The sequence below is a fragment of the Aedes aegypti genome, chromosome 2 (genome assembly GCF_002204515.2).
Source record: "Aedes aegypti strain LVP_AGWG chromosome 2, AaegL5.0 Primary Assembly, whole genome shotgun sequence".
NCBI lineage: Eukaryota > Metazoa > Arthropoda > Insecta > Diptera > Culicidae > Aedes > Aedes aegypti.
Genome location: NC_035108.1, coordinates 58820034 through 58845477, shown reverse-complemented (window position 1 = coordinate 58845477; position 25444 = coordinate 58820034). Strand labels below are relative to the sequence as shown.

The window sequence follows — 25444 nt, the reverse complement described above, 5'->3', positions numbered from 1 at the left end:
CCTATGACATTTGGTCGAAAGCTTGAAAGATTGAAAGACTACTAAATTAAAATTTTCAAAATTGAGCTGTTTAAAATTTTTCATTTTTGAGGATTGAAAAACTTCACTCGGGTTGTAAGGCATGGAACAAGAAAAAGGAGCCCATCAACTGAAATAAATCTGGCCTTCAACTTATCAGCTACATAGAGCAGACTAATGGAATAGTGATTCTTCACCCAACCGAGATGAGAAAAACCAAACCAGTTCAAGCTATTGGCTTGTTATTTGCTCTGGAACTGCAACCCATGTGAGTCGGAGCTAAGAATCAATCATTTTAATTGAACAAGTTATGAAATGTGGTGGCTTCCTCTCTCGCTGCTTTTGATGCCGCCCAAAAGATTGGAAGTCGTGCAGACGGCATGGCGGTACCTGCAAATGCGTTCAAGGAGATGGGAATGATTTGTTTCCACGAGCAGTGGGCTGGAAATTCCGTTGGCAAGTAAGGCAAATATTTCAACCTAATGGGCTGCTATTTTTAATAAGCGGTGGTTTTACTGTTTGAGTAGCTGGAAGCAGCAAAGCTGTGGTGCAACGGATAGGTACTTTCGAAAAGTTGGTACAGGCAACTAATTTTCTATGTCGTAGATCAATTGTAAATAATTAAAATCAATTATCCTGATGGACTAATGGTAGACCAAATCTGGGTAAATACTCATTCAGAGCCAATGGAAAAACTCCAGTTTTCGTACCGATACTAGTAACACAACTATCTACAAAGAAACCAAAAAAGACTTAAAATTCTTCGCAATAAGCCGCTATCTAAAATCATCTCGGCCCTCAACAAAACAAAGACCCCAAAATACATTTAATGCGGTAATTTGAAAGCTATTAAAAAGCAATAAAACTCACTCTTGTTTCTCCCGGCCAGCAGCATTCGTAACGAGCGTCCACAAGATCAAGTGACATCTTTCATGGATCGATCAAAGAAGCTGAACTTTAATTATTTATTAATTTATTCATAAACAACATTTCGGGTGGGTTCCGTCGCCGCCAATTCCGCCACGGCCACTCCGGCCAAGTTAATAAAACGATTATTTAGTGCGAAGAGGAAGGACATTCCAAAGTTGTAAAAACAAAAACCGGGAGGTGTAGGATTTTTATGGTTCATCTGGATATGGCTTTCGGTGATAATGGCCGCAGTGGCCGTAAAACAACGGTTATCAGGCAAGAAGTCGGAACCGTAAAATCCCAATCCGTATGCGATCACAAACGATTATATCAGACAGACCCCAATTTAGCGCGGAGATATTTTTGGCAGTGAACCAGATGGCATTTCTCGAGACCACACGCACTCATAGTTCGTCCTCCTCTAAGTGGTATTTATCAAAATTGATATTTTATTTGATTTTAATACGTTTTTAAGATCTAGGTTTATTGCTTTCAAAGACACACGAAACACCAAAGTGGGAAAGATATGAAAGCAACTGACGCAAATTAACACCAGTAATCCAAACACATTAAATGGCAATCAATCAAAAAACGTACGTCAGTAGCCCAAATATCCGCAACGCTTGACCAATTTCAGCAGCTCCGGTTTGCAAATCAAGTTTTTGTAAAGGGCTGACTGCAGCTCCTTGTACTGGAAATGCGGCGGGAAGGGCATATCCTCCAAGGCGCAAATATACGTTCGTCCCTCGCTGTCTCCCACCAGAACACTTCGACCGCAATTAGTGAACTTGACAACGGTCAGTGCGGTGGTCGAATCTCCAAATGTTGTAAAGGAAGCCGGCTTCAGCATCCGTCTCTTCAGATCCCACAGCTGAACGGAATCCTGAGTCACGCTAACAATGATCGTTGAGTTGACCGGTGACCAATGTGCCGCCTGAATTGGACCGAACCCAGTTGAAAGAGTCAAGATCGGTTCGTTGATATCTTCGATCCAAATCCGAATACACCAATCTCCGCCACAAGTCAGATAGACCTTCGGACTCCATGGCGAGTATTCAATACCGAAAACTCCTCCGCTGTGCATCCGAGACACCCCCGAGTGCTGATACGAATAGTTGATCGAACACCTGTGAACGCACCCCTCATCCGTCCCGATAAAGTAAATATCCTTCCGAACCGGATGAATCTTCAAGCTCAAGGCCTGAGGGTGACGATCGGCTTCGATACCATCCTTCTTCTTCTCCACCTCGATCCCTTCCGTTTCGCACTCTACTCGATCCAGCCTCAGCTGCGTATATCCGATTAGGTAATGTCCAATGTTCAAAGTGTACTTCATGATCGTGCCATCCTGCGAAGCCGTTAAAATCTCGTCCTTATCGTCATCCGATTCGATCCACTCGATATCCCAAATCGGCTCGAACCCTGGCGACGACTTCCTCTCCGACACTCCGACCGGTCTCTGCGAGTTGTCCATAATATCCCAAATCTGCACCGACCCATCGTACAACCCCACCGCCAACAGTTGTGGAGTCTTCTTAGAAAACGCCACCGCTGTAACCGGCACCGAAAACTGATACCTCCTCTCCGGATTCACCGGGTTCTTGATACTCCACACGCACACGTACCCAGTGCTGCGATCGTCAAACTTAGTGAACCGATAGATCCCGTACGCGATCGCCACAATATCCCCATTCGCCGGACACCAACTCGCACTAGCCACAGCTTTCCCCGCAGTCTCAACCGTCCTGTACGTCCACAGCGTTTCCAACCGGTACAAATACTTCGCATTCACGTCCAGCGGATCCGGCATGTACATGTTCCGGAAACGCTTCTGCTTCTCCCGGTAGACATTCCCCGCCAGCAATCGCTCCAAGATCATCGACGACAGGTGGAAGTTCTCACTCTTGTTCAACAGATCGTCAATGTTCTCCATGCCTTCGCGCGAGTATGTGGTTATCTCGATCTTGGACGACGCCTCCGCCAGATCAATCTCCTTGGTGTGACGCTCCAAATCATTATAAGTATCGTACATGTCGTAGTTGGACACGAACGAGGCTACCTCCTCCCTCTTGATTCGCTCCGTATTGACTCCACGTGACTTGAGCAACATTTCAGGCGTTTGAGCTTCCGCGGCGGCCATCGCCGTCCTTCGGTTTTTCTTCTTGTTCTCGTAATAGGTGTTCTGCTCCTGTACGGATGCCGCTTCTTCCGAGTCCTGGGCCACGGTGTGACTTGCCGCTTCGTACAAGATGATGTTATCGGTCTCCGTGAGCAGAATCTTAACGTGATAGGTTTTGGCATCCTTCTCCAACGATGGACTGCGTCGGTCGATCACTCCGCTAAAGTCCGGTTCCTGGTCCAGGTCAAAGGCTTCCACCTTGTCCGGTGCCTGGAATTGATCGAAAATTATTGAGCATGATTTTGTTTCAGAAGTTTGCTATATAGTAAGAAATTTATGTTGCATACCCGTATAACTTGCTTTTATTCAATCGACTTTGGATAATTTAGAAGACGAACATATTTCATCAAATTCCTATATATTTTATCAAAAAAAAAAAAACAGCAAAATGTTTTTTTTTTTTGAATAATGTTTAATTTTATTATGTTTAAGTTTAACCAATTCTAAAAATGCTTATGAAGGATTAGGTGTCTTATCTTGTTACAAAAGTATAATAAAAGGGAAGTGAGTGATCAACCATATAATTTGATTCACTAATTTCACGCATTTTACACGTCTTATGATCCAGTTTTAAATGATCTTTCTTTTTTGAATGATATGTTAAACTAGAAAGCCATTTGCAATTCAATGTAGGGAGCTGGATCTTAATCTTGGTATTTTGGCTCACTTCGGCAGTGAAGTTTTTTGAAAGCTATTGAGCTCATAACTGGCCACATTGTGCGTCGTACCGAAATGCTTCTTATTGCAAAGTTTCAGACAATTTGGCCAAAAACAACATACCATAGTGAATCATGGAAGTGCTTAAGAAGCTCTACATTGTTTTATCCAATACTGTATAAGAATTCCGCAGAGTTCCTTCTGGGATTAATTTCCCTAATATAGATTTCTATGAAAGGTGAAAGCAGTACTTTGACAAACACCTGAATAGTGCAGTTCTGGGAGGGAGGCACCGATATTACACACAAAATATGACCCAAAGTTATTTCGAATTGCAAGAAAACTCCAGCTTGCCAACGACAATCAAGGCAGACTTGATGAAAATCGCTAGTTTTCTTTTGTTGTGTTCCTTCGATCGCTCTGGACAAACATGGAAAAAGGGCCAATGTTTTCTATGCATTTCATTTTCGTTTTTATTAGAAAAGGTGAAATAATGCGTATTTGAATACTTTATATTCAATCAGGATAAAAGGAGCTATTGTGACATTACTTTTGAATAAGCATGAAGAGCTTTTCAATCGATTTTTTGTCACATTTGATAAAATGCAAAAATATCTTTTAATCAATTACGCGCTTTTATCATGTTTGTCTATTGTTTTAGATCTTGGCTCATAGTGACAGTTCGTGACAGCAGAATCTCGGCTCACCTTTATGTACATAAATTTCGTATTGGTTTCTCCCTCCCAGGTGCAGATGTACAGTAAAAATCAATAAAATGAAAAAAATGTTATGGATTTTTTGCTAGATTTATTCTCAGTAAAGAATTCTTCGACGCGTCCTTCCAAAAATTGAATCCCTTCAAATATGCTACCAGGAATTTTTTTACTTAAAGTTGACATTTTCAAACAAATACACTAAAAACATAACTACCCAGGTTCATATTTTAATTTTTATGAATTTCATCTTTCATTAAAATGTTCAAGTACTGAATGGCAAGGAGTAGTCAAAATTTGATTAAATAAGAATTTTTAAATAGGTATAAAGGGGAATTTAAGTTACCGGCGACATTGAGAAGAAGAAAGTTATGAAAATATGGACTTACGAAGAGTCTGAGGTATAGAAATTTGAAGGGGTCAAAAATCAAAAAGTTATAGAATAACGAATACTCTATGACCTATCTCCGAATTGTATTTTCCCGAATAGCCTTGAATCCCATCACCCCGAAAGACATTCCACTCCGAATCGCCACAACCATGCGCTACAACCAGGGCTGTTAAATGTCATGGATATCACGTGACTTTCACAACTGAATTGCTTCATCCTTCCCTGTAGACAAATAATCGAAAATGATTTTCCCGGTGACCTTTTCCGAATTACTATCGGTTGACAATTTTTTCTGATGGTATATTTCGCATGGAAGGATGCTATAAGCATTTCAATTTGCCAAAATTTTGATGTTTAATAGCACTTGCTTCAACTATAGTTCCAATATCAAACTAAAGAACAGCCGAAGATGGGAAAAATCACTGATAAAAAAGTAATTATGTATAATGTACTTAAATAACCAAAATAACAAAAAAGTTAATCCCAACACTTTTTATGGGATAGCTATTTAGCTAGAACAACCAATGTTTCAAAGAAGGTAACTTTCCTGAATAAAGTGATAACAGCTTCTATACCAAAAATATACAGATACAGTCAACCTGGGAGGGAGAAACCAATACAAAATTTATCTACGTCACAGTGAGCCGAGATTTTGCTGTCACGAACTGTCACTGTGAGCCCGGATGTGAAACAATGGACAAACATGATAAAAGCGCGTAATTAGCCAAATAATATTTTTCAAATTTCATCAAAAGTAGCAAAGATTGAATTAGAATCAATCCATGCACATTCAAAAGTAACGTCACGAGAGCACCGTTTATTCTCATTGAATATAACATATTGGAATGAGGTTCTTTTTATTGTTTTCATTGAAACTGAAAATTAAACGCATACAAAACTGTGGCCCTTTTTCAATGTTTGTCCAGAAAGATCGAAGGTACACAACAAATGAAAACTAGCGATTTTCACTAAGCCTGCCTTGATTGTCGTTGGCAAACTGGAGTTATCTCGCAATTTGGAAATAATGTATCCAATTTCGTGTGTAGTATCGGTGCCTCCCTCCCAGCAGTCAACCAGTGCTGGGAATGGTAATAGTAGTAGGCTTGAATTTCGAGAAACTCACATAGCTCTTCCCAATACACTGCCGTTATACGCATAATTGTCCCATGTTACTTTTTGTGCATTTTGACTTTTTGTCATCAAACAGTTTATTTTTACGTATAGTTTAAGAAAACACTTATCAAAAATTAACTTTGTTTGGAAAATCAATGAAAAGCAAGCCAAGTCATTTTGTCCCATTGTTGAATTTCCACGCATAACTGTCCCACTACTGTATTTCTACGCATAACTGTCACACTATACAATTCGCTGCGCTAATCTTGAACAAAATATTCAGTTGTGAGTTTTGAATTAGCTGGTGTTTGTGAAAATCGTTTTGAACATCTTCTTACGTTGACTTTACATCCCATGTGGAACACAACCCGTTTTATGTATTTGTATTATCGGGATGCATTCGTCATTCATGCGAGTCTGACGTTAAATTTGATTGAAATTTTCAATTTAATAATATTGTTTCCCATCGGTTTTTCAGTGAATTTCAGTTGAATTTCCAGGGTCAATCACAATTTTTTTCAATTATTTTGAACCGCCGTCATGGAAATTCACCGTAATTTTGGATTCATCACGAGGAAAATGTCCAAGAATTTGGCACCTACCATTCGAAAGATATATCACTCGAGCATCTTCTCCGTGAATTTGAAAATATTCTAACGAGGGAATCGAAAGTTATAGTGATTTGAAGGTTTTGAGCTATTTTGCATGGGATATTCACATGCTTATAAATATTCCTCAACGGTGCACCATTAATAATTTGTAAACAAACCAAGTAACCACCAGTTTTGCATTGAGCATTCAAAACATGTGATATCGAAGTATTTTCCCTGTAAATCTGAAATCATTACGTTGAGAAAATCAGAAGTTACAGTGATTTGTATATTTACCATTATTTCTATGAAGTTTAAATTAAGCATAAGCATAAGCATAAGCATAGATGACCGTACAATTCGTAGTTGCTACTCCGTGATTGACCAGAATAATCGAAATTGCACAAGGAACCAACAGATGTGACATGGGAGTAGCCAGTCATCATCAATGTACATTTTCGAGGACTCTAAACATTATAAAGTCAATAACGGCGCCGGCCACGTCCTTACGGTCATCGGGGAAGGGAAGGAATGTTGGTGTGACATCCATTGTTACTAGAGACCGAGATCACCTCTGCATCTCCATGGCTGCCACGGGAAGGAGGTTTGGTAGTGGGGAGGGATGAAAAGCTACATGATCTGGATTCACCTTGGTAAGTGATGCGATTCATGAAATCTCAGTTTAAAAAGTTATTTATCAATCTCTGAAGATTACGCATCAGTCGAGACTTTCAGTGTCGAACCATTCAAAGTGATTTTTAAAATTATGCAAAACATGATCAAGTGTTTATGCCGACACTTATAGTGTCGAACCTCTCATAGTTTGCAGACTAAATACATAAACGCAGCATTCCTATTCTTGGCACAATGAAAATGTGTTTTATAATATTTTACATATTTGACACAAAAGCATGATACGAGATTGATACAAAAAAAAAGAGACTGAGATGGATTGGTGGAAAACTAATACCAAACTGATAACAGAGCAAATTTTTTTTCCGGCACTTTTAGGGTTCAAATTACATTACTCATGAAGGTGAAAACATCAGCACAAAGAACGATATTTAGAAAACCATGTTTGCCAACAAGGTCTTGATTATTTCTATGAAGTTTAAATTAGAGCTTTTCTATGGCTTTGTTATATTAATGCTCAGATTTTACAAATAAAAATGTCCATACGACTGACACTCGGCATTTAAAAGATGTATTATTCAAGCATCTTTGCGGCTAGTTCAAGAATACTTTATCTAGAGACAACATAACTAAAGTACTTTAAAGTTTTGTAAGTATATTTTGATTATTTAATTACCATGTTCAATGTTTCAACCACTAGTAATTGCAACAAATTCTTATCAATATGTTGATCAATATGATTTAAAAGCGTGAATGACCGCCTACTATTGCTTCTCCGTTATTACAAGAGCAACTATACATGCACAAGGAACCAACGGATGCTACTTAGGATAATTCGCACCACTCTTAGTGTGTAAGTAATGGAGTTCTCATTCCTTGTAATAAGCAGGACGCGGTACAGCTGCGTCCGAATACAGGTCAATTGGGGTTATGGAATAAATATTTAAGTGTTACTATCTTTGAGGAAGCCGTTGGAATCCTCTGCACTTCCACGATAAGTCAATGTAGTTTGGAAAATTGGAAGGGGTTATATTAAAGTTTCGTCTCGGTAAACAAAACGCTTAATTACAATAGTCCTAGGGATCATCACATCATTTTCTCTGGTTATACCCTGTTATATCTCCCTCAAAACATAATGAAGTCAACAACATAATGGATTTAATAAAATAAAAAGTAACCCTTTTTATGCCCAAAACATGACTGAAGAATCAATATTACGATACCTTTGATGACGAATCATTCAAAGACTTTGCATGATGCAAATCATGCAGCATCAATCCAAAAAATAATCTATCAGTATCTAAAGGAAAAGTCGACACTTACAGTATCGAATAATTCAAGGAACCAAACAAAATATAAGGCTTGTTGCATTTACATATTTTGCAAACCATGAAACAAGGTTAATTTCTACAATAAACTCCTACTGACTATTAATTGAGCAAACACTTATATAAACGTATCCCCTTCGCTGTCATGAATAAAATGTGAACCATCATATTTAGCTTATTTAAAACACTAGAATAAAAAGATCTCAGCTGTTGATAATCCAAACTCGACTGAGCAACAAGGTACCACTTTCAAATTATTCAGTTTCACATGCTTATTTGGGCCATAACGAAACACTGCCCCGCCAAACGCACGGAAATGAAACAAAATTTACAAAAACGAACCCATTTGCTTGTGATTTACTGAAACATTGGATTTCATCAATAAAAGATACAAGTTGAATGCAAATCTGCTAAGTTAATTTGTGTCGAAATTATTAAATGCGTGTTGCCAACACTATTTCAGACGATTGAAAAAAAAATCTTAATTACTCCAAAACTTCAAAGTACTCTAGTTATGTTGCCTTTTTATAAAATATTCTCAAACTAACTGCGAAGATAATTGACTACTGTATCTTTTGAATGCCAAGGGTCAGTCCTATAGACATTGTTATTTGTTAACTATGTACACTTTCATAACAAAGGCATATAAATCAGCTCTAATATAAACTTCATAGAAATAATCATAAAAATACAAATCACTGTAACTTCAGATTTTCTCGACCAAATGATTTCAAATTTGCAGAGAAGGTGCTTGGATGTCACATGTTTTGAATGCTTAATGCAAAGCTGGTGATAATTTGGCTGGTTTACAAGTTAATAATGATGCACCGTTGGGAAATGTTCATAAGCATGTGAATTTCCCTTCCAAAATAGCTCAAAACTTTCAAATCATGATAACTTTCGATTCCCTCGTTAGAATATTTTCAAATTCACGGAGAAGATGCTCGAGTGATATATCTTTCGAATGGTGGGTGCCAAATTCTTGGACATTTTTTTCTGTTAATAACGGTTTCTGGCACACCGTGCTTTAATTTCAAGTCCATGGCTTGCGACAAATCAACTGCATAATTTAGCAAACCAAGTCCAAATAAAAATAGTTCGACCATTTTTGGATGACTTGGCTATATGCTGGGTTGGTCCGAATACCGGTTCACTGGTGGAAGTGGCCATTATATTGGCGAACCTGAAACCTGGCTTGCGACATATCAATTTTCATGAATTTGCAAATTAGGTCTACATGTGGCTCAAATGTATTTGAATGACTTGACCACATGTCGGATTGTTCTGAATGGATCATTGAAGGTAGTTTTTGTCAGTGCTCACCGCATCAAAACAAAGGCGTCACTGTATATGGGATTTAACATTGTGACAGCATTGCTGTTCTGTCAAACACACAAGGCTACGGTGGCGCTATCTATGCTTTCCATAGCGGCCGTTTTGGTTATTTTAATGATCCATTCCCGGTTTCCTGGGGGAAATGGCCTCCAAACTGTCGGTTCTGAAACCTAGCTGGCGACATCAAACTGCATAAATTCACAAATCAAGGCTAAAGAAGGGTAATTCAAAGGTTCCTGGATGACTTGATAACATGCCAGGTTGTTTTGAATACCCTGTTCCCCAGAGGAAGTAGCTATTATATTGGCTGTCTTGAGACCAATCTTGCGACATATCAAACTTGATGAAGTGAAGAAGAAGTCAAAGTCAAGTCGAAAGAAGAATAGGATGACCTGGCTACATACTGGGTTATTCCGCATAGTTGGCTCTTCGTTCTAAAATTTAATTTGCGATGTATCAAAAATATCATGATATGTATTGCAAACAAAGAAATGTCAAATCGTGTGAAGATTTGTGTCGTGAATTTTGAGATAAATATTTACTTGGCAGAATAACCTTGAATTCGCAGATGAGTTTCTGTCAAGCCTGCAGCTGGAAGAGTCGATTTAGGAATTTATTACATCTTATAAACTCTCTTACTTACTCATCCACTCTTTCTTTCACTAACTCATACATTTTCTAACTATCACACATACAGAAAACTTTACTTTCCATCCCTATTTTTTCACTTCTCCACACGTGGCTCCGTATGGCACATGTCACTTGAGCCTTCATTAGGTGCCTTAACATAGTCTTGAGGATATACGTCCTCTACATTCGGTACAATCTATACTTAAGAACGGTCATCACAAAAAAAAAACCGTATTTCTAGGCATAACAGTCCCACTTCGAATTTCGTAGCTAAATTTACTTTATTCCCATAGCACAAACTCTTGACTCTAATAAACACGCTATTCTTTATACTATTGATTGCATATTTTAGAACATGGGACAATTATGCGTATAACGGCAGTACAGTAGTTCAAAAACGTGAATCTCATCAAGTAGCCTATGTTGAATGTATGAATTTTCTAAATCATTAGTGTCATTGAAGGCACCAAATGTTGGAAATGTAATGGGAAATTGAACATTTTTCTACCATAATTTTAGGTTTCGCTTAGCTACGGGTGTTTTAGTATTTTCATGGCTTTTTGCCTACAGTATAGCGATGGGCATGAATTTCACTGGCTTCGCTGACTATGATTGGCTTTGTTTGGCTACTTTAGAGTGAATTCAAAGATTTTTCCCAACCCTGCAGTCAACTCTCCCTCACTCGATATTCCGTATCTTGATATAGAGTTAGGGAACCATAGCAAAAGTTGGTTTTCATGGCTAACTCTATGGTCCCTTGAATCACAGTTGCACTGCACTGGTTGTGTGTTCTGTAATTCAATACCTTCCTCACTTGAGTGTCCCTTCAAGATTCTATAACACTTCCCCGAATACCATTACCCCGAAAACCAGTACCCAGAAAACCAACTCTGAATGCAACCCCAGACAACCAGAAGTCGCATAGCAGTATGCGAACAAAGTCGTTTATTTGTACAAACTGCATCAGTTCCGCACTACATGGTGTATCAAATCGTTTGATTCATGAGTTTCCTCGCATAAAATGTTGTTTTATGAGCTAATACGTACATTCCGTTTCGTCCCGTATAGTTTTACAGAGTAAATCGGATCAATCCGTAGCAGCTGTCAAATAAACTTTGTTATCATAAATTAAGTCGCATAAGAGTACAGGCTAATTCGCAAGAAAATCTACGCACTCGCACTGCATGTTATGTTTCATCATATAAAATATGTACATATATCGCCTCCACTTTTGTACGTAGAGGGCCTTTTCTCGACATCTTATACGTGAAACTTTGCACATATAAGCATCGCATAACGCAAAAGGTGATTTGGTTATACGTACATTCTGGTTGTCTGGGACGTTACCTCAAGAGACACATTACCCAGAAAACCAGTTCCTCAAAAGCGACACCTCCCCGAAAGTATGTTGAGTTATAGGCTGTTTTTTTTTCGATTTGTTTTATTTGAGTTATATTAGAAGTCAAGCCGATAAATAGGACTCTTCTATAGTCATGTCGAATAGATCAAAGCAAACATATTTCATAGTAATCCATCAGTGATTGCTGTCAGTAATATCGACTGATACAGCCGTGTCGAGCGAAATTAATCATTGAAGGTAGTTTTTGTCAGTGCTCACCTCTTCAAAAAAAAAAAAAAAGGCGTCGCCACTGTATATGGGATTTAAAATTGTGACAGTATGGCTGTTCTGTCAAACACACAAGCGCTATCTATGCTTTCCATAGCGGCCGTTTTGGTTATTTTAATGATCCATTGAAAGTTGAATGGGATTTCAGACGAGTCACCCTAAAAATATGCCCTTGCACTGCCCTTGCAGAAGAACTGTGTTAAATCTTGTCGGTACTACAATTTCCAACAAAAGAATTATCCTTCGTTTAATCATCGGTTATTTTTAAGAAAATTGCGCTTGGAATGTAATTTTCGGCATCATAATTATTAACGTTAACATTTTCATCGGAAAATTTCAGAACCATTAGTATAGATCCATTCTAGAATGTGTTGAAATTTTATTTCCTTCAATAATATAAAAAAAAAATATGCGTTACCATTTCTCACACAATATCAAACAAATTACTAATATCCGCATTATCATCAGTTCGAAACATGATTTATTGCCGCGAGCACAGTCATCCTCGCAAAGTCGAATAAAAGTTTGGTTCTCACTCAGCTAAGGGTTAAGAATAGCTGATTATTATAAGAAGGATAAATCTTTGATACAAGGAAAATAATTTCACACCAAAATCGGGTGGAATATTATAAAAACTGGAACGCGCAAAAATTGGTCAACTTCAAATTGATGTGTTTCTATTGAAAATGCATTTAAAAAGACCTGAAATGCTGCATTTGAAAGTGTATATACAATAATTGCTATGATGAGTTTTCATCTTTTGCTTTCCAGTTTTCAAAATTACATCCAAGTAAAAAAGCAGCGTGTCAAAATTTTGCTTACGCAGCAAAAGAATCCGACGTTCTCACACGAAACTAATGTGAAGGCGGATTTCAAGCAGCTTCTGGAACAGAAATTTCATACCGCATCAGATAAAGTGGAAGGTGGTTGTAAAGTAGGGAGCACTTCGTCCTACAGACAAACAGTTTTCATTTCCCGGAACATCAAGTTCTCTTTGTCATATGTGTTAGAGACAATTTGATCGACTCCAACGAACGAGAGAAGACGCGCTTAACCTCAACTTGGTATTCCATAAAATACCTATATGCTGTTCATTTTTCGAATCCTGCTCTGCTGCTGTTGTACTTTTCGTGGCAAAAAAAATCGGGGTTATGGTATTCGGGGTAACGGACTATTCGAGGTAATGGATTTCGGGTTTTTGAGCTACCGCTATCCGGGGTAACATGGATCGGAATGACTCAGCTCGTATAAAGTTCGAATTAACATTTATTGATGGAACATTTTCAAGGCATGAATAGTGCTACGCTCTGTTATATTCATGAGCTAGTATAAATAGAGGTTTTTTACGAAAATTGCGTTTAGACCATACGTAAATTAGTCAACTTTTCGAAACAATGATTTTTATCATTATGAATGACGCTACCGAAAATTCATGTTCTACATAAGCTCTACAAATAATATAAGCAGGTAATATGGCTTACATTTATTACTAAAAATGTTACTAAAAATGGCACTGCCGTAAACGATTCCGTTGTCAAAACTTTCATAAGTAAGTTCAATTAGGCAAAATTTACTATAAGAATGTAGAATACCTTTAGGAAATTGCCAACCTTTAGGCGTATTCCGCGGATCAATATGTTTTTGAGAAGATTCATAGAATCACTTAAAATATTTTTTTAAACAAGCTTAATTCTTTCAAAAAACAAAATACAGTATATTTTCACAAGCGGTAGGTGCCAGTAGAAGTACAAAACTTGCAACATTCGCATTTTCAAATAAAATATTTAATGAATATCCGAAAACTGATCAATGTTACCCCGGATTACGGTACTTTACCATTCGGGGTATTGACTTTCAGGGTAATGGTATTCGGGGAAATGTTATAGGATCATTTGATGGATAGATCAAAAACTATAATTTTAATGTATAATTTTGAACAGCCAATGTTCAAACAAGGCAATATTCCTAATAAAATATTGACAGCTTTAATGACAATGACTGAATTGAGAATAATGAAAAAAAGGAATATCCACCTTGGAAGCTAATATCAATATTAACAGTACACGCAGCTGACACCCTGTTGATGTCGAGGAAACTCACACAATCATTTGGGGTAATGGATTATTCGGAGAAATTTCCTGAATCCAATACAGTACTGACCCGATTTTGTCAGCCCCCGATTTTGTCTGCCCCCGATTATGTCTACCCCCGATTTTGTCAGTTTTTTGACCCGATTTTGTCAGCCTATTTTAAATTTGTCAAAAAATTGTTATCGTCATGTTTTACCACGTTTACATTAAAATTGATGATGATGTTTGATGTCATGAACGCATGGGCGTAGCCAGAGGGGGCAATGGCAATGCCTTTTATTCAGTGTTAAAAATCGATATTACCAATATAAGGGAGGGGGGAGCCCCTGATAAAAAAACTGGCTACGCTTATGTCCATCGCCCTCTTAAAAGTCCATGTAACCATGTAACACGTCAAAATTTGAAAAACAGGAACAAAATAAAGTGACCCGATTTTGTCAGGTTCCCCATTTTGTCAGCCTAAAATTCATCGAGGGGCTGACAAAATCGGGTCCTCACTGTATCGAGTTGTAGAGAGCCGACTGTATACTGAAATTGCATGTGAAGTTGCCCACATTTAGGCGTGTATCAAGCATAGAATAAGGTAGGGCAAAAGTTCGACCTTACTGGAATATTCAATATTTCCAGAAAAACGATAGTCATTAAAAAATAAATTAATACCACACAGTGAACTTTCAACATATTGGCTACAGTTTTGCTCACGTGTGAATCACGTGTGATGCAAAAGTTCACTGGCTGAAACACGAAGTATCGATACTTTTATAACAGGCATACTTTATGCTAGCCAAAATCTTATGTTTTCTGATAAATACTCACTTAATTTTCATCAAAAATTGCCCAAAACCGGGTTAATTATAATATACCGTAAAACGTTGTAACTTTGATAGTTTTTTCGAAGAAAACTTGAATATTTATGCACGTTGTTCCAAAAAATTATAATTTATATTTTTAAAACAAGTACTGACATCCTAGCTATCGATTGTAGTTGATAGACGATTTTCTGTGTTGGGGCTACTTTGATAATGGAGTATAAATCGAACAAAATTGAATAAATCACGTAACATTTGTAGGGCATTGCATACCAGTAGGCGTTTATCGTTATACAGTGAAACCTCCATGAGTCGATATTCAAGGGACCATCGACTCATGGAAATATCGAGTCATGGAACAGCAATCCTTTGGAACGCTGCTTCTAGGGACCTTCTTCTTCTTCTTTCTGGCGTTACGTCCCCACTGGGACAGAGCCTGCTTCTCAGCTTAGTGTTCTATGAGCACTTCCACAGTTATTAACTGAGAGCTTACTATGCCAATGACCATTTTTGCATGTGTATATCGTGCGGCAGGTACGAAGATACTCTATGCCCTGGGAAGTCGAGAAAATTTCCAACCCGAAAAGATTCTCGACCGGTGGGATTCGAACCCACGACCCTCAGCTTGGTCTTACTGAATAGCTGCGCGTTTATCGCTACGGCTATGTGGGCCCCAGGGACCATCATAGTAACCATGAAATTTTGTTTTTAGTATGGTTCCATGAGTCGATATCGAGTCATGGCACATCGACTCATGGATATTCTCGGTTTCCCGATTTTAACCGAGACTCAGCTAACAATTTGTCCGGTTGCTTAGCAACGAAGCATGATTTACTGATACTCGGCTTTTATTTACCGAGATCCCAGGAAATTTGTTTGCCGAGTTCTCGGCTATGCGGATCTCGGGTAAAATTAGCCGAGATTCGACATTCTAATTTAAGTGTGATGATAACTAGGCTGTCAAAGATAAGTCACCAACTAGGCATTCAAAACTACATCAAACAGTGATCGTAGAATAGATTGTTTGTAAGCGCTTCGTAAATGCTTAAATCGTATCAATTTATAATATTCGTATATAAAGCCCCAAATGCTCTCGATTCAAATGAAAACAGGCCTTACATGAAGTGTCATACTAAAATTCTTTAGCTTTGCATTCATTTTGCTTAACCGATCAACATAAATTATGATATTTCTTTTACAGTCAACCCTCCATGAGTCAATATTGATGGGACCACCCCATTTTTCGGGTTAGGAAGAATTTTACAATGTTAGCTTAATACTAACACTAAGCCCTTTTAAGTAATGATTGACTCAAAAATTATCACCTACTTATAAATTTATTAAGTCACCTACCTGAGCTGGTTCCTCCATTCTCGTGCTCTGCTCCGCTGAGGACTTCACATCATTTCCCGACGGTTCGTCGATCCAATCCAAGCTCAATATCGAACAAACATCCGGACTCCTGTCGTCATCGTCACCTGGATACCTCGCCTGCAACTGATCCCAACTGTATTTGTCTTCCCCGTAACGCGTAGGTGCAAGACACCGGGGTGTGTAATCGATTTCATCGATAATAACCTGCATGGGAACGAATGTTGCATTTTTGGAAGGGATGAGTTACAGGGAATAGTAATTGAGGGGCCCAAATGCAAATGGGTGTAGGTGACAGTTTGGTCGGTTTTGAATTGTGGATAGGTGTACCAGTTATGGACATAATGTTTCCTTATTTCGCCATACCAATTTTCTCAAAAGAAGGTTTTGGTCACTTGCACCCCTTTGCTTCTAACCCCCTCAATTGAGATCACCTGTTGTCGAAGCTACATGAATAAATTCTCTTACATCCTGTTGTTCGCGACAGTTCAGCAGTTCTTTTAGCTTCAACGTAAACGGGCTTGGATTGATGGGGGGTTTTCCTTTGGCGCTGGAAGATCGTCGATGGAACGTAACGGACTTTCTGTCGGATTTCTTCTCCTCATCTTCAAGGACAATTTCACTTGGGGGCACTTCCGAGTCCCATTGGATGGAAACCAGAGAGGCAAGATCGTTCTTGAGGGATTCGTTTATAATTGGAAGAGATTTCCGGGGATTTCTTTCCGATTTTCTGTGCGCCATTTTTGAGCACAAAAAATTAAGTCAATGTATACTACGATCAATAAATTAGTTTATTTTACAAAATGAACACCTTTTCAATTTTTTGTCCTTTTCGTCCTTTTTGAGGAAGTAGAGATCTGTAATTGGATGAAACGAAACATTTAAATATCATATCATACGGTTCTCTATATTTATGTTATTGGAGATTGAAGATGTGGACGTAGGTAACAAAAGGGGGGTTCTAAAAAGATTTTTTTTTGTGTATACCGGTCAACAATTTACAGTGAAACCTCCATGAGTCGATATTGAAGGGACCATCGATTCATGGAAATATCGAGTCATGGAACAGCAATCTTTTGGAAAGCTGCTTCTAGGGACCATCATAGTAACCATGAAATTTTGTTTTTAGTATGGTTCCATGAGTCGATATCGAGTCATGGAACATCGACTCATGGAGGTATCACTGTATTTTTCTTCTCAAGACCCCTAATGTTCCTAGAAATAATTTCTGGCTACGCCACTGCATGTTGTTTAATATAATAATGTTTAAGACCTTTTATCTCAGATTTTAATTTTTCTATTAGTGATTCGATTATCCGGAGTGAAAAAAAAAGTCCGACCTGTATTAAGCGCTATTTTCTCGATGCCTACTTCCATATATGGCAGTTATGATTCTATGGACAAGTTAGCAACTGCAAACATGCCATTTTATGCCATTTTGAGCGATTCAAGCTATTTTAAGCAGTATTTTGCCATCTTAATCCATTATGACATAAAATGGATTAAAATATGAAGCCTAAAATGGTATAACATGGCATAAACAGCTTGAAATAGCTTGAATGGCACGTTTACAGTTGTTATTTTGCCCATAGAAACATTCAAAATTCAAAATTCAAATTCAAAATTCAAAATTCAAAATTCAAAATTCAAAATTCAAAATTCAAAATTCAAAATTCAAAATTCAAAATTCAAAATTCAAAACAAAATTCAAAATTCAAAATTCAAAATTCAAAATTCAAAATTCAAAATTCAAAATTCAAAATTCAAAATTCAAAATTCAAAATTCAAAATTCAAAATTCAAAATTCAAAATTCAAAATTCAAAATTCAAAATTCAAAATTCAAAATTCAAAATTCAAAATTCAAAATTCAAAATTCAAAATTCAAATTCAAAATTCAAAATTCAAAATTCAAAATTCAAAATTCAAAATTCAAAATTCAAAATTCAAAATTCAAAATTCAAAATTCAAAATTCAAAATTCAAAATTCAAAATTCAAAATTCAAAATTCAAAATTCAAAATTCAAAATTCAAAATTCAAAATTCAAAATTCAAAATTCAAAATTCAAAATTCAAAATTCAAAATTCAAAATTCTAAATTCAAAATTCAAACTTCAAACTTCAAACTTCAAACTTCAAACTTCAAAATTCAAACTTCAAACTTCAAACTTCAAACTTCAAACTTCAAACTTCAAACCAGTGTTGACCAGACTCATTTCCCCGAAATTCGAATTGTGAAGCCATGAACTGTTATAAGTGTGTGTTGTATTCCTTAGATGGAGGGGGAGGTGGTTGGGCTTGAGTGTTGCACATGGGATCCGACAGTTTCGATCTCGGTGGGCCGCAATTCAAGTTTCGGTGAAATGATTCACACTCACTCACTCACTCATTTCATTTCACCGAAACTTGAATTGTCGCTCTCTGGGATCAAAATTGATCGATTTTGTGTGCAGTACTCAAGCTTAACCATCTGCTTTTCTATCTTAGGAGGATAGAGCATGGTTGTAGTAGTTCGTGGCTTCGTAGTTCGGAAAATGTTATTTTCGGGGAAATGAGTCTGAACAACACTGCTTCAAACTTCAAAATTAAAAATTAAAAATTAAAAATTCAAAATTCAAAATTCAAAATTCAAAATTCAAAATTCAAAATACAAAATTCAAAATTCAAAATTCAAAATTCAAAATTCAAAATTCAAAATTCAAACTTCAAAATTCAAAATTCAAAATTCAAAATTCAAAATTCAAACTTCAAAATTCAAAATTCAAAATTCAAAATTCAAAATTCAAAATTCAAAATTCAAAATTCAAAATTCAAAATTCAAAATTCAAAATTCAAAATTCAAAATTCAAAATTCAAAATTCAAAATTCAAAATTCAAAATTCAAAATTCAAAATTCAAAATTCAAAATTCAAAATTCAAAATTCAAAATTCAAAATTCAAATTCAAAATTCAAAATTCAAAATTCAAAATTCAAAATTCAAAATTCAAAATTCAAAATTCAAAATTCAAAATTCAAAATTCAAAATTCAAAATTCAAAATTCAAAATTCAAAATTCAAAATTCAAAATTCAAAATTCAAAATTCAAAATTCAAAATTCAAAATTCAAAATTCAAAATTCAAAATTCAAAATTCAAAAATTCAAAATTCAAAATTCAAAATTCAAAATTCAAAATTCAAAATTCAAAATTCAAAATTCAAAATTCAAAATTCAAAATTCAAAATTCAAAATTCAAAATTCAAAATTCAAAATTCAAAATTCAAATTCAAAATTCAAAATTCAAAATTCAAAATTCAAAATTCAAAATTCAAATTCAAAATTCAAAATTCAAAATTCAAAATTCAAAATTCAAAATTCAAAATTCAAAATTCAAAATTCAAAATTCAAAATTCAAAATTCAAAATTCAAAATTCAAAATTCAAAATTCAAAATTCAAAATTCAAAATTCAAAATTCAAAATTCAAAATTCAAAATTCAAAATTCAAAATTCAAAATTCAAAATTCAAATTCAAAATTCAAAATTCAAAATTCAAAATTCAAAATTCAAAATTCAAAATTCAAAATTCAAAATTCAAAATTCAAAATTCAAAATTCAAAATTCAAAATTCAAAATTCAAAATTCAAAATTCAAAATTCAAAATTCAAAATTCAAAATTCAAAATTCAAAATTCAAAATTCAAAATTCAAAATTCAAAATTCAAAATTCAAAATTCAAATTCAAAATTCAAAATTCAAAATTCAAATTCAAAATTCAAAATTAAAATTCAAAATTCAAAATTCAAAATTCAAAATTCAAAATTCAAAATTCAAAATTCAAATTCAAAATTCAAAATTCAAAATTCAAAATTCAAAATTCAAAATTCAAAATTCAAAATTCAAAATTCAAAATTCAAAATTCAAAATTCAAAATTCAAAATTCAAAATTCAAATGGCTTAAAACGACTTACAACGGCTTAAAATGGCTTTAAGTGACATAAAATTGCTTGGTTTTAAAAGGCTTAATTTGGCTTAAAATGACTAAAAACGGCTTAAAATAGCTAAAAACGACTTAGAATGACGTAAAATTGCTTAAAATAGCTTTAAATGGCTTAAAACGGCTTAAAATGACTCAAAAAATGGCTAAAACGTCTTAAAATGGCCTAAAATGACATAAGATAGATTATAATGGCTTTTAATGCCTTAAAACGGCTTAAAATGGCTAAAAACGGTTCAATTGACTTCAAACGGCTCAAAATAGCTTAAAACGGCTTAAAACAGCTTAAAACAGCTGAAAATAGCTTAAAATGCTTAAAATAGCTTAAAATGGCTCGTAACGGCTTAAAATGCCTTAGAGTAGCTCAAAACTGACTTGAAACTGCTCTAAATAGCTTCTTCTTCTTCTTCTTTTTCTTCTTTCTGGCGTTACGTCCCTACTGGGACAGAACCTGCTTCTCAGCTTAGTGTTCTTATGAGCACCAAAATTCAAATGGCTTAAAACGACTTACAACGGCTTAAAATGGCTTTAAATGACATAAAATTGCTTGGTTTTAAAAGGGCTTAATTTGGCTTAAAATGACTAAAAACGGCTTAAAATAGCTAAAAACGACTTAAAATGAAGTAAAATTGCTTAAATAGCTTTAAATGGCTTAAAACGGCTTAAAATGACTCAAAAAATGGCTAAAAACGTCTTTAAATGGCCTAAAATGACATAAAATAGATTATAATGGCTTTTAATGCCTTAAAATGGCTCGTAACGGCTTAAAATGCCTTAGAGTAGCTCAAAACTGACTTGAAACTGCTCTAAATAGCTTCTTCTTCTTCTTCTTCTTTTTCTTCTTTCTGGCGTTACGTCTCGACTGGGACAAAACCTGCTTCTCAGCTTAGTGTTCTTATGAGCACTTCCACAGTTATTAACTGAGAGCTTACTATGCCAACGACCATTTTTGCATGCGTATATCGTGTGGCAGATACGATGATACTCTATGCCCTGGGAAGTCGAGAAAATTTCCAACCCGAAAAGATCCTCGACCGGTGGGATTCGAACGCACGACCCTCAGTTTGGTCTTGCTGAACAGCTGCGCGTTTACCGCTACGGATATCTGGGCCCCTAAAACGCTAAATCTGGGCTAAAAAACGGCCTCAAATGGTTTAAAACGACATAAAACGGCTTGAAATGGCTAAAAACAGCTTAAAATGACATGGCTTATAACGGCTTAAAATGGCAAAACACGACTTGAAATAGCTAAGAGCGGCTTAAAATGACATAAAATTGCTTTAAATGGATTAAAACGGCTTAAAAAAAAGCTTAGAACGGCTCAAAATGACTGAAAACGGCTCACAATGGCTTAAACGACTTTAAATTGCAAAGAATGGTTTAAAATGACATAAAATTGCTTAAAATAGCTCTAAATGGCTTAAAACGACTTAAAATGACTCAAAAATGGCCAAAAACGTTTTATAATGGCCTAAAATGACATAAAATTGCTTAAAATGGCTTTTAATGGCTTAAAACGGCTTAAAATGGCTAAATCAGGCTCAAAATGACTCATAATGACTTCAAACGACTTCAAAATGGCTTAAAACAACTTAAAAGAACTTAAAATAGCTTAAAACTGCTTAACATAGCTTAAAACGGCTTAAAATAGCTTAAAATGGCTCAAAACGGCTTAAAATGACTTGAAGTAGCTCAAAAGGCTTAAATGGCTTAAACATTTCTAAATAGCTTAAAATGACTCAAAATAGCTCAAAATGACTTAAAATGGCTAAAAATGGCTTAAAACGACTTAGAACGGCTTAAAACGGCTTAAAATGACTTAAAACAGGCTCAAAATAACTCATAATGACTTCAAAATGGCTTAAACCAACTTAAAACGGCTTAAAATTGCTCAAAACGGCTCAAAATTGCTTAAAACGGCTAAAATTGGCTGAAAACGGATTAAGCCGTTTTATGCCATTTTTAGCCGTTAGAAACTATTTTAAACCGTTTTTAGCTCAAATTGGCTTTAAACTGCTTAAAGTAGCTTAAAACGTCTTAAAATAGCTTAAAATGACTTGAAACGGCTTCAAATGGCTTCAAATGGCTTAAAATTGGTTTAAAATGACTTAAAACGGCCTAAAATAGCTCAAACAGCTTAAAAAAGACTTCAAATGCCTTAAATCAGCTTGAAATAGCTTTAAAACTGCTTAAATTAACTTAAAATAGTTTAAAATGGCTTTAAACGGAAATTGCTCAAAACGGCTTAAAACACCTTAAAATGGCTTAGGACGGCCTAAAATGGCTTAAAACGGCCCAAAATGGCATAAAACAGCTTAAAATGGCTAAAACGGCTTAGAATGGCATCAAACGGCTTAAAATAGCTTAAAACGGCTGAAAGGTTAAAAGACTCACCCAGTCAACTATCAGTCGATATTGACTGACATTTTGCAAGACTGATTTTAGTCTGTGAAACTCTGTATTGTTTGATAACAAAATATCTTATCAATCAGCTTTCGCACTAGATATTGATAACTGTATGTATTGTCCAACAATTTGTTATCATATCGAATTTAAGTCAGAGATAACGTGCACGAGACATTGGGAAGCAAAATCAAGTAGGCCATGGATTCAAACGAATAGGATTCGATCGAAAGTTGAATGTGCCATAAATGAGAAAGAGGATGATTATGTCTTTATTTTGTCTTTGCCTCGACTAGTCATTGTCGACCATAAATTCCCTTTGACACGATTCTCCTACTTCTTCTTTCTACCGTTACATTTGCTTTGATTTTGCTCTTAGAAAATATTCTGAGAAATCAGAAATTCATGAAATGAAGTTTTATTTACTTAGTTCACTAAGTATCACCGCACCAAATCAAAGGAGCCTCTATATAATTGATTTAATCAAAGTAGAAATAAAGACCTCTATGTTCCTTTCAATTGCCTAACATTTTATGGCACATAAAGCAAAATCTAGAATGCCATGAAAAGTGTGCTGCGATCTGTCAAACTTGGGTACCTTTTGCAGTACCAAGGGACGTGGTACACGTTCTGTACTCGACTACTATGTCTCTATTTGTCTCTGGTAGCGCTACCTATGCTTCTCATTTGGTTATTTTAATAATCCATTATACAGTCATAAACGAAAAACTTACTGAGAAGACTATTTCCACTGGGATGCACCACGGGATTGTTCGGTTCCATCAATCGCTGTACGGCTGTGTCAAAGGCCAAGGCAGTCAGTCTTTGGAACAGTTTAGTGACATTCTCCCCCGTTTGGGCCGATACGGACCAATACTCCGCCTGTAGATCACGAGACATGGCGATGGCCTCCTTTTCCACATCCGTTAAGCAGGATGGTTCATTATCCTGCAAAAGTTTCGTATGGAGTTATCAGTTACGTTAAAAATCACAGACAAACAGACGAGCTTCATGAAAATCCATCGATCAGTGAGCAACAAGACCTACAGATGGCGGTAGTGTGAAACGTCAAGCAAGAAGAAAAACAACGTGTGCGCCCCTTGAAGTTTGAAATGATGAGTGGTCGATGAGAATTTCATCAGTGTTACGTCCATTTGTCTGTGATCAGACTATTAGAATTTACCAGCAAATCCTTCTTGGTCCCGACCATAAATTTCAAAACTCCGGGATGATTAACCTTCAACGCTTCGTCAAGCCATCTGCGGATATTTAGCAACGATTCGGCTCTGGTTTGATCAAAAACCGCCACGACGACGTTTGCATTGCGATAGTAGGCCTGGCTTATGCATTTGAAACGCTCGTGACCTGCTGTGTCCCATCTGTTAAAGGTAAAAACGGATCACTCAATCGTCACTTTCAATCGCGAATCTTCAACTCACATCTGCAAACTGTACGAATGCCCCAAAACGTGGAACTTCTCCACTTCGAAATCCACTCCGATCGTGCCGCGGTATTCCGCGTCGAAAATCTCGTGACAAAATCGATTGACCAGCGAACTTTTCCCCGTGGCCACGTCCCCTACGAAAATCACTTTACACGCACACAGATAGAAGGGTGTCACCGTTCCGGCGCCCCCACGACAAGCCCTTCGAGTTTTCTCACCGAAGTCGACCCGATCGCGATAAGGACTGGCTCGATCGCAGTATGCCGCGGGCATTCGATCGAGCTTCCGACTTCCGTAGTCCACGTTGTTGTTCAGAATTTCGTAGTTATGTGCTTTTTTGCCCGCTTTCCGGAAGGTTGGCATCGTTTCCCACGGGTTTTTTTTTTAATGGCAGATAAGCAAGCGGGGAAAAAACGTGAAGTTTACGTTGCCACGGACCTACTAGGACTGTGAGGGATCCCTTCGGGCGCGAATTGAAAGATCACCCACGGCAACCAACCGTGGCGATGTTTGTGTTGGTGCGCAAGGACACGATACACTTTGGTTCCATTCTCCGTGGTTTGCTGTGACGGTATACACGCAGTTCTATGTTTCATTTATGGAGCAAAAGGACACGCTTCACTTGGAAAAAGGGAATTGGAAAACGGTCATACATGCTACATGTAAAGGAGTATGGGGACAAAAATTTCCTTACTTTATATTCTCTAATGTTTCTCAAATTTTAGCAGTTTTAACAAAAGCGAAATAAAGACATAGTAGTCGGGTTCAGAATGGGTACCACTTCTAGTACTCCATTCGGTCCCTTGGTACTAAGAGAGTGGCAGATCGCAGTACACTTTTCACGGCATTCTTGATTTAGATAAATTATCTCATGTGCCATAAAATTTTGGGCAACTGCAAGAGATATGAAGGTCTTTATTTCAGCCTTGGTTTGGGTGATTTCTGCAGTGCATCGCCCTTCATCACCCTATGCGTATTAATCGGCACAGGAAATACGCTCACGCTTACGGTTACCTGTTCGCCTACTGAGCATAAGCATGTTGTCTGTTATGCTATGCTACCACCAAGGCCTGCTTCGACGGTGAAGTGTGTATTTTTATTTACCATCAAAGAGGAACGAAAGAAAACATCGGTTCATTCCTAGATTACCGTATGTTTTGTGGGGACTTTGAAGAAGGGATACTCGAAAGAACAACAGCTGAATGTAGCAGCGCGCTTATTCGAGGATCCTTCC

At 36.6% G+C, this 25444-nt stretch overlaps 2 protein-coding genes across 2 annotated transcripts; both read right to left on the bottom strand.

The window, feature by feature from the left end:
• Nucleotides 1-1347: 1347 nt before the first annotated feature.
• LOC5568105 (WD repeat-containing protein 78) lies at nt 1348-17134 on the bottom strand. Its single transcript, XM_021846476.1, has 3 exons — nt 16862-17134; nt 16376-16600; nt 1348-3316 (listed from the first exon to the last, which is right to left on the bottom strand). The coding sequence occupies exons 1-3, from the start codon at nt 17132-17134 to the stop codon at nt 1526-1528; spliced, it is 2289 nt and encodes a 762-aa protein (XP_021702168.1). The 3' UTR covers nt 1348-1525.
• Nucleotides 17000-24703, bottom strand: LOC5568104 (ras-related protein Rab-34). The gene is made up of 4 exons (XM_001651993.2): nt 24206-24703; nt 23950-24145; nt 23501-23714; nt 17000-17250 (listed from the first exon to the last, which is right to left on the bottom strand). The coding sequence occupies exons 1-4, from the start codon at nt 24571-24573 to the stop codon at nt 17180-17182; spliced, it is 849 nt and encodes a 282-aa protein (XP_001652043.2). The 5' UTR covers nt 24574-24703; the 3' UTR covers nt 17000-17179.
• Nucleotides 24704-25444: the final 741 nt, after the last annotated feature.

Bases quoted from the DNA above. Each gene is read 5' to 3' on its own strand.
- LOC5568105 (XM_021846476.1), bottom strand. From the start codon at position 17,134: ATGGCGCACAGAAAATCGGAAAGAAATCCCCGGAAATCTCTTCCAATT. The intron at 16,601-16,861 runs GTAAGAGAATTT...GTTCCCATGCAG, and splicing joins ACTGTCGCGAACAACAGGAT to GTTATTATCGATGAAATCGA. The intron at 3,317-16,375 runs GTAGGTGACTTA...GATCAATTCCAG, and splicing joins GAATGGAGGAACCAGCTCAG to GCACCGGACAAGGTGGAAGC.
- LOC5568104 (XM_001651993.2), bottom strand. From the start codon at position 24,573: ATGCCAACCTTCCGGAAAGCGGGCAAAAAAGCACATAACTACGAAATT. The intron at 23,715-23,949 runs GTAAATTCTAAT...AAACTTTTGCAG, and splicing joins GGACCAAGAAGGATTTGCTG to GATAATGAACCATCCTGCTT. The intron at 17,251-23,500 runs GTAAGTTTTTCG...ATCCAATTACAG, and splicing joins CAGTGGAAATAGTCTTCTCA to ATCTCTACTTCCTCAAAAAG.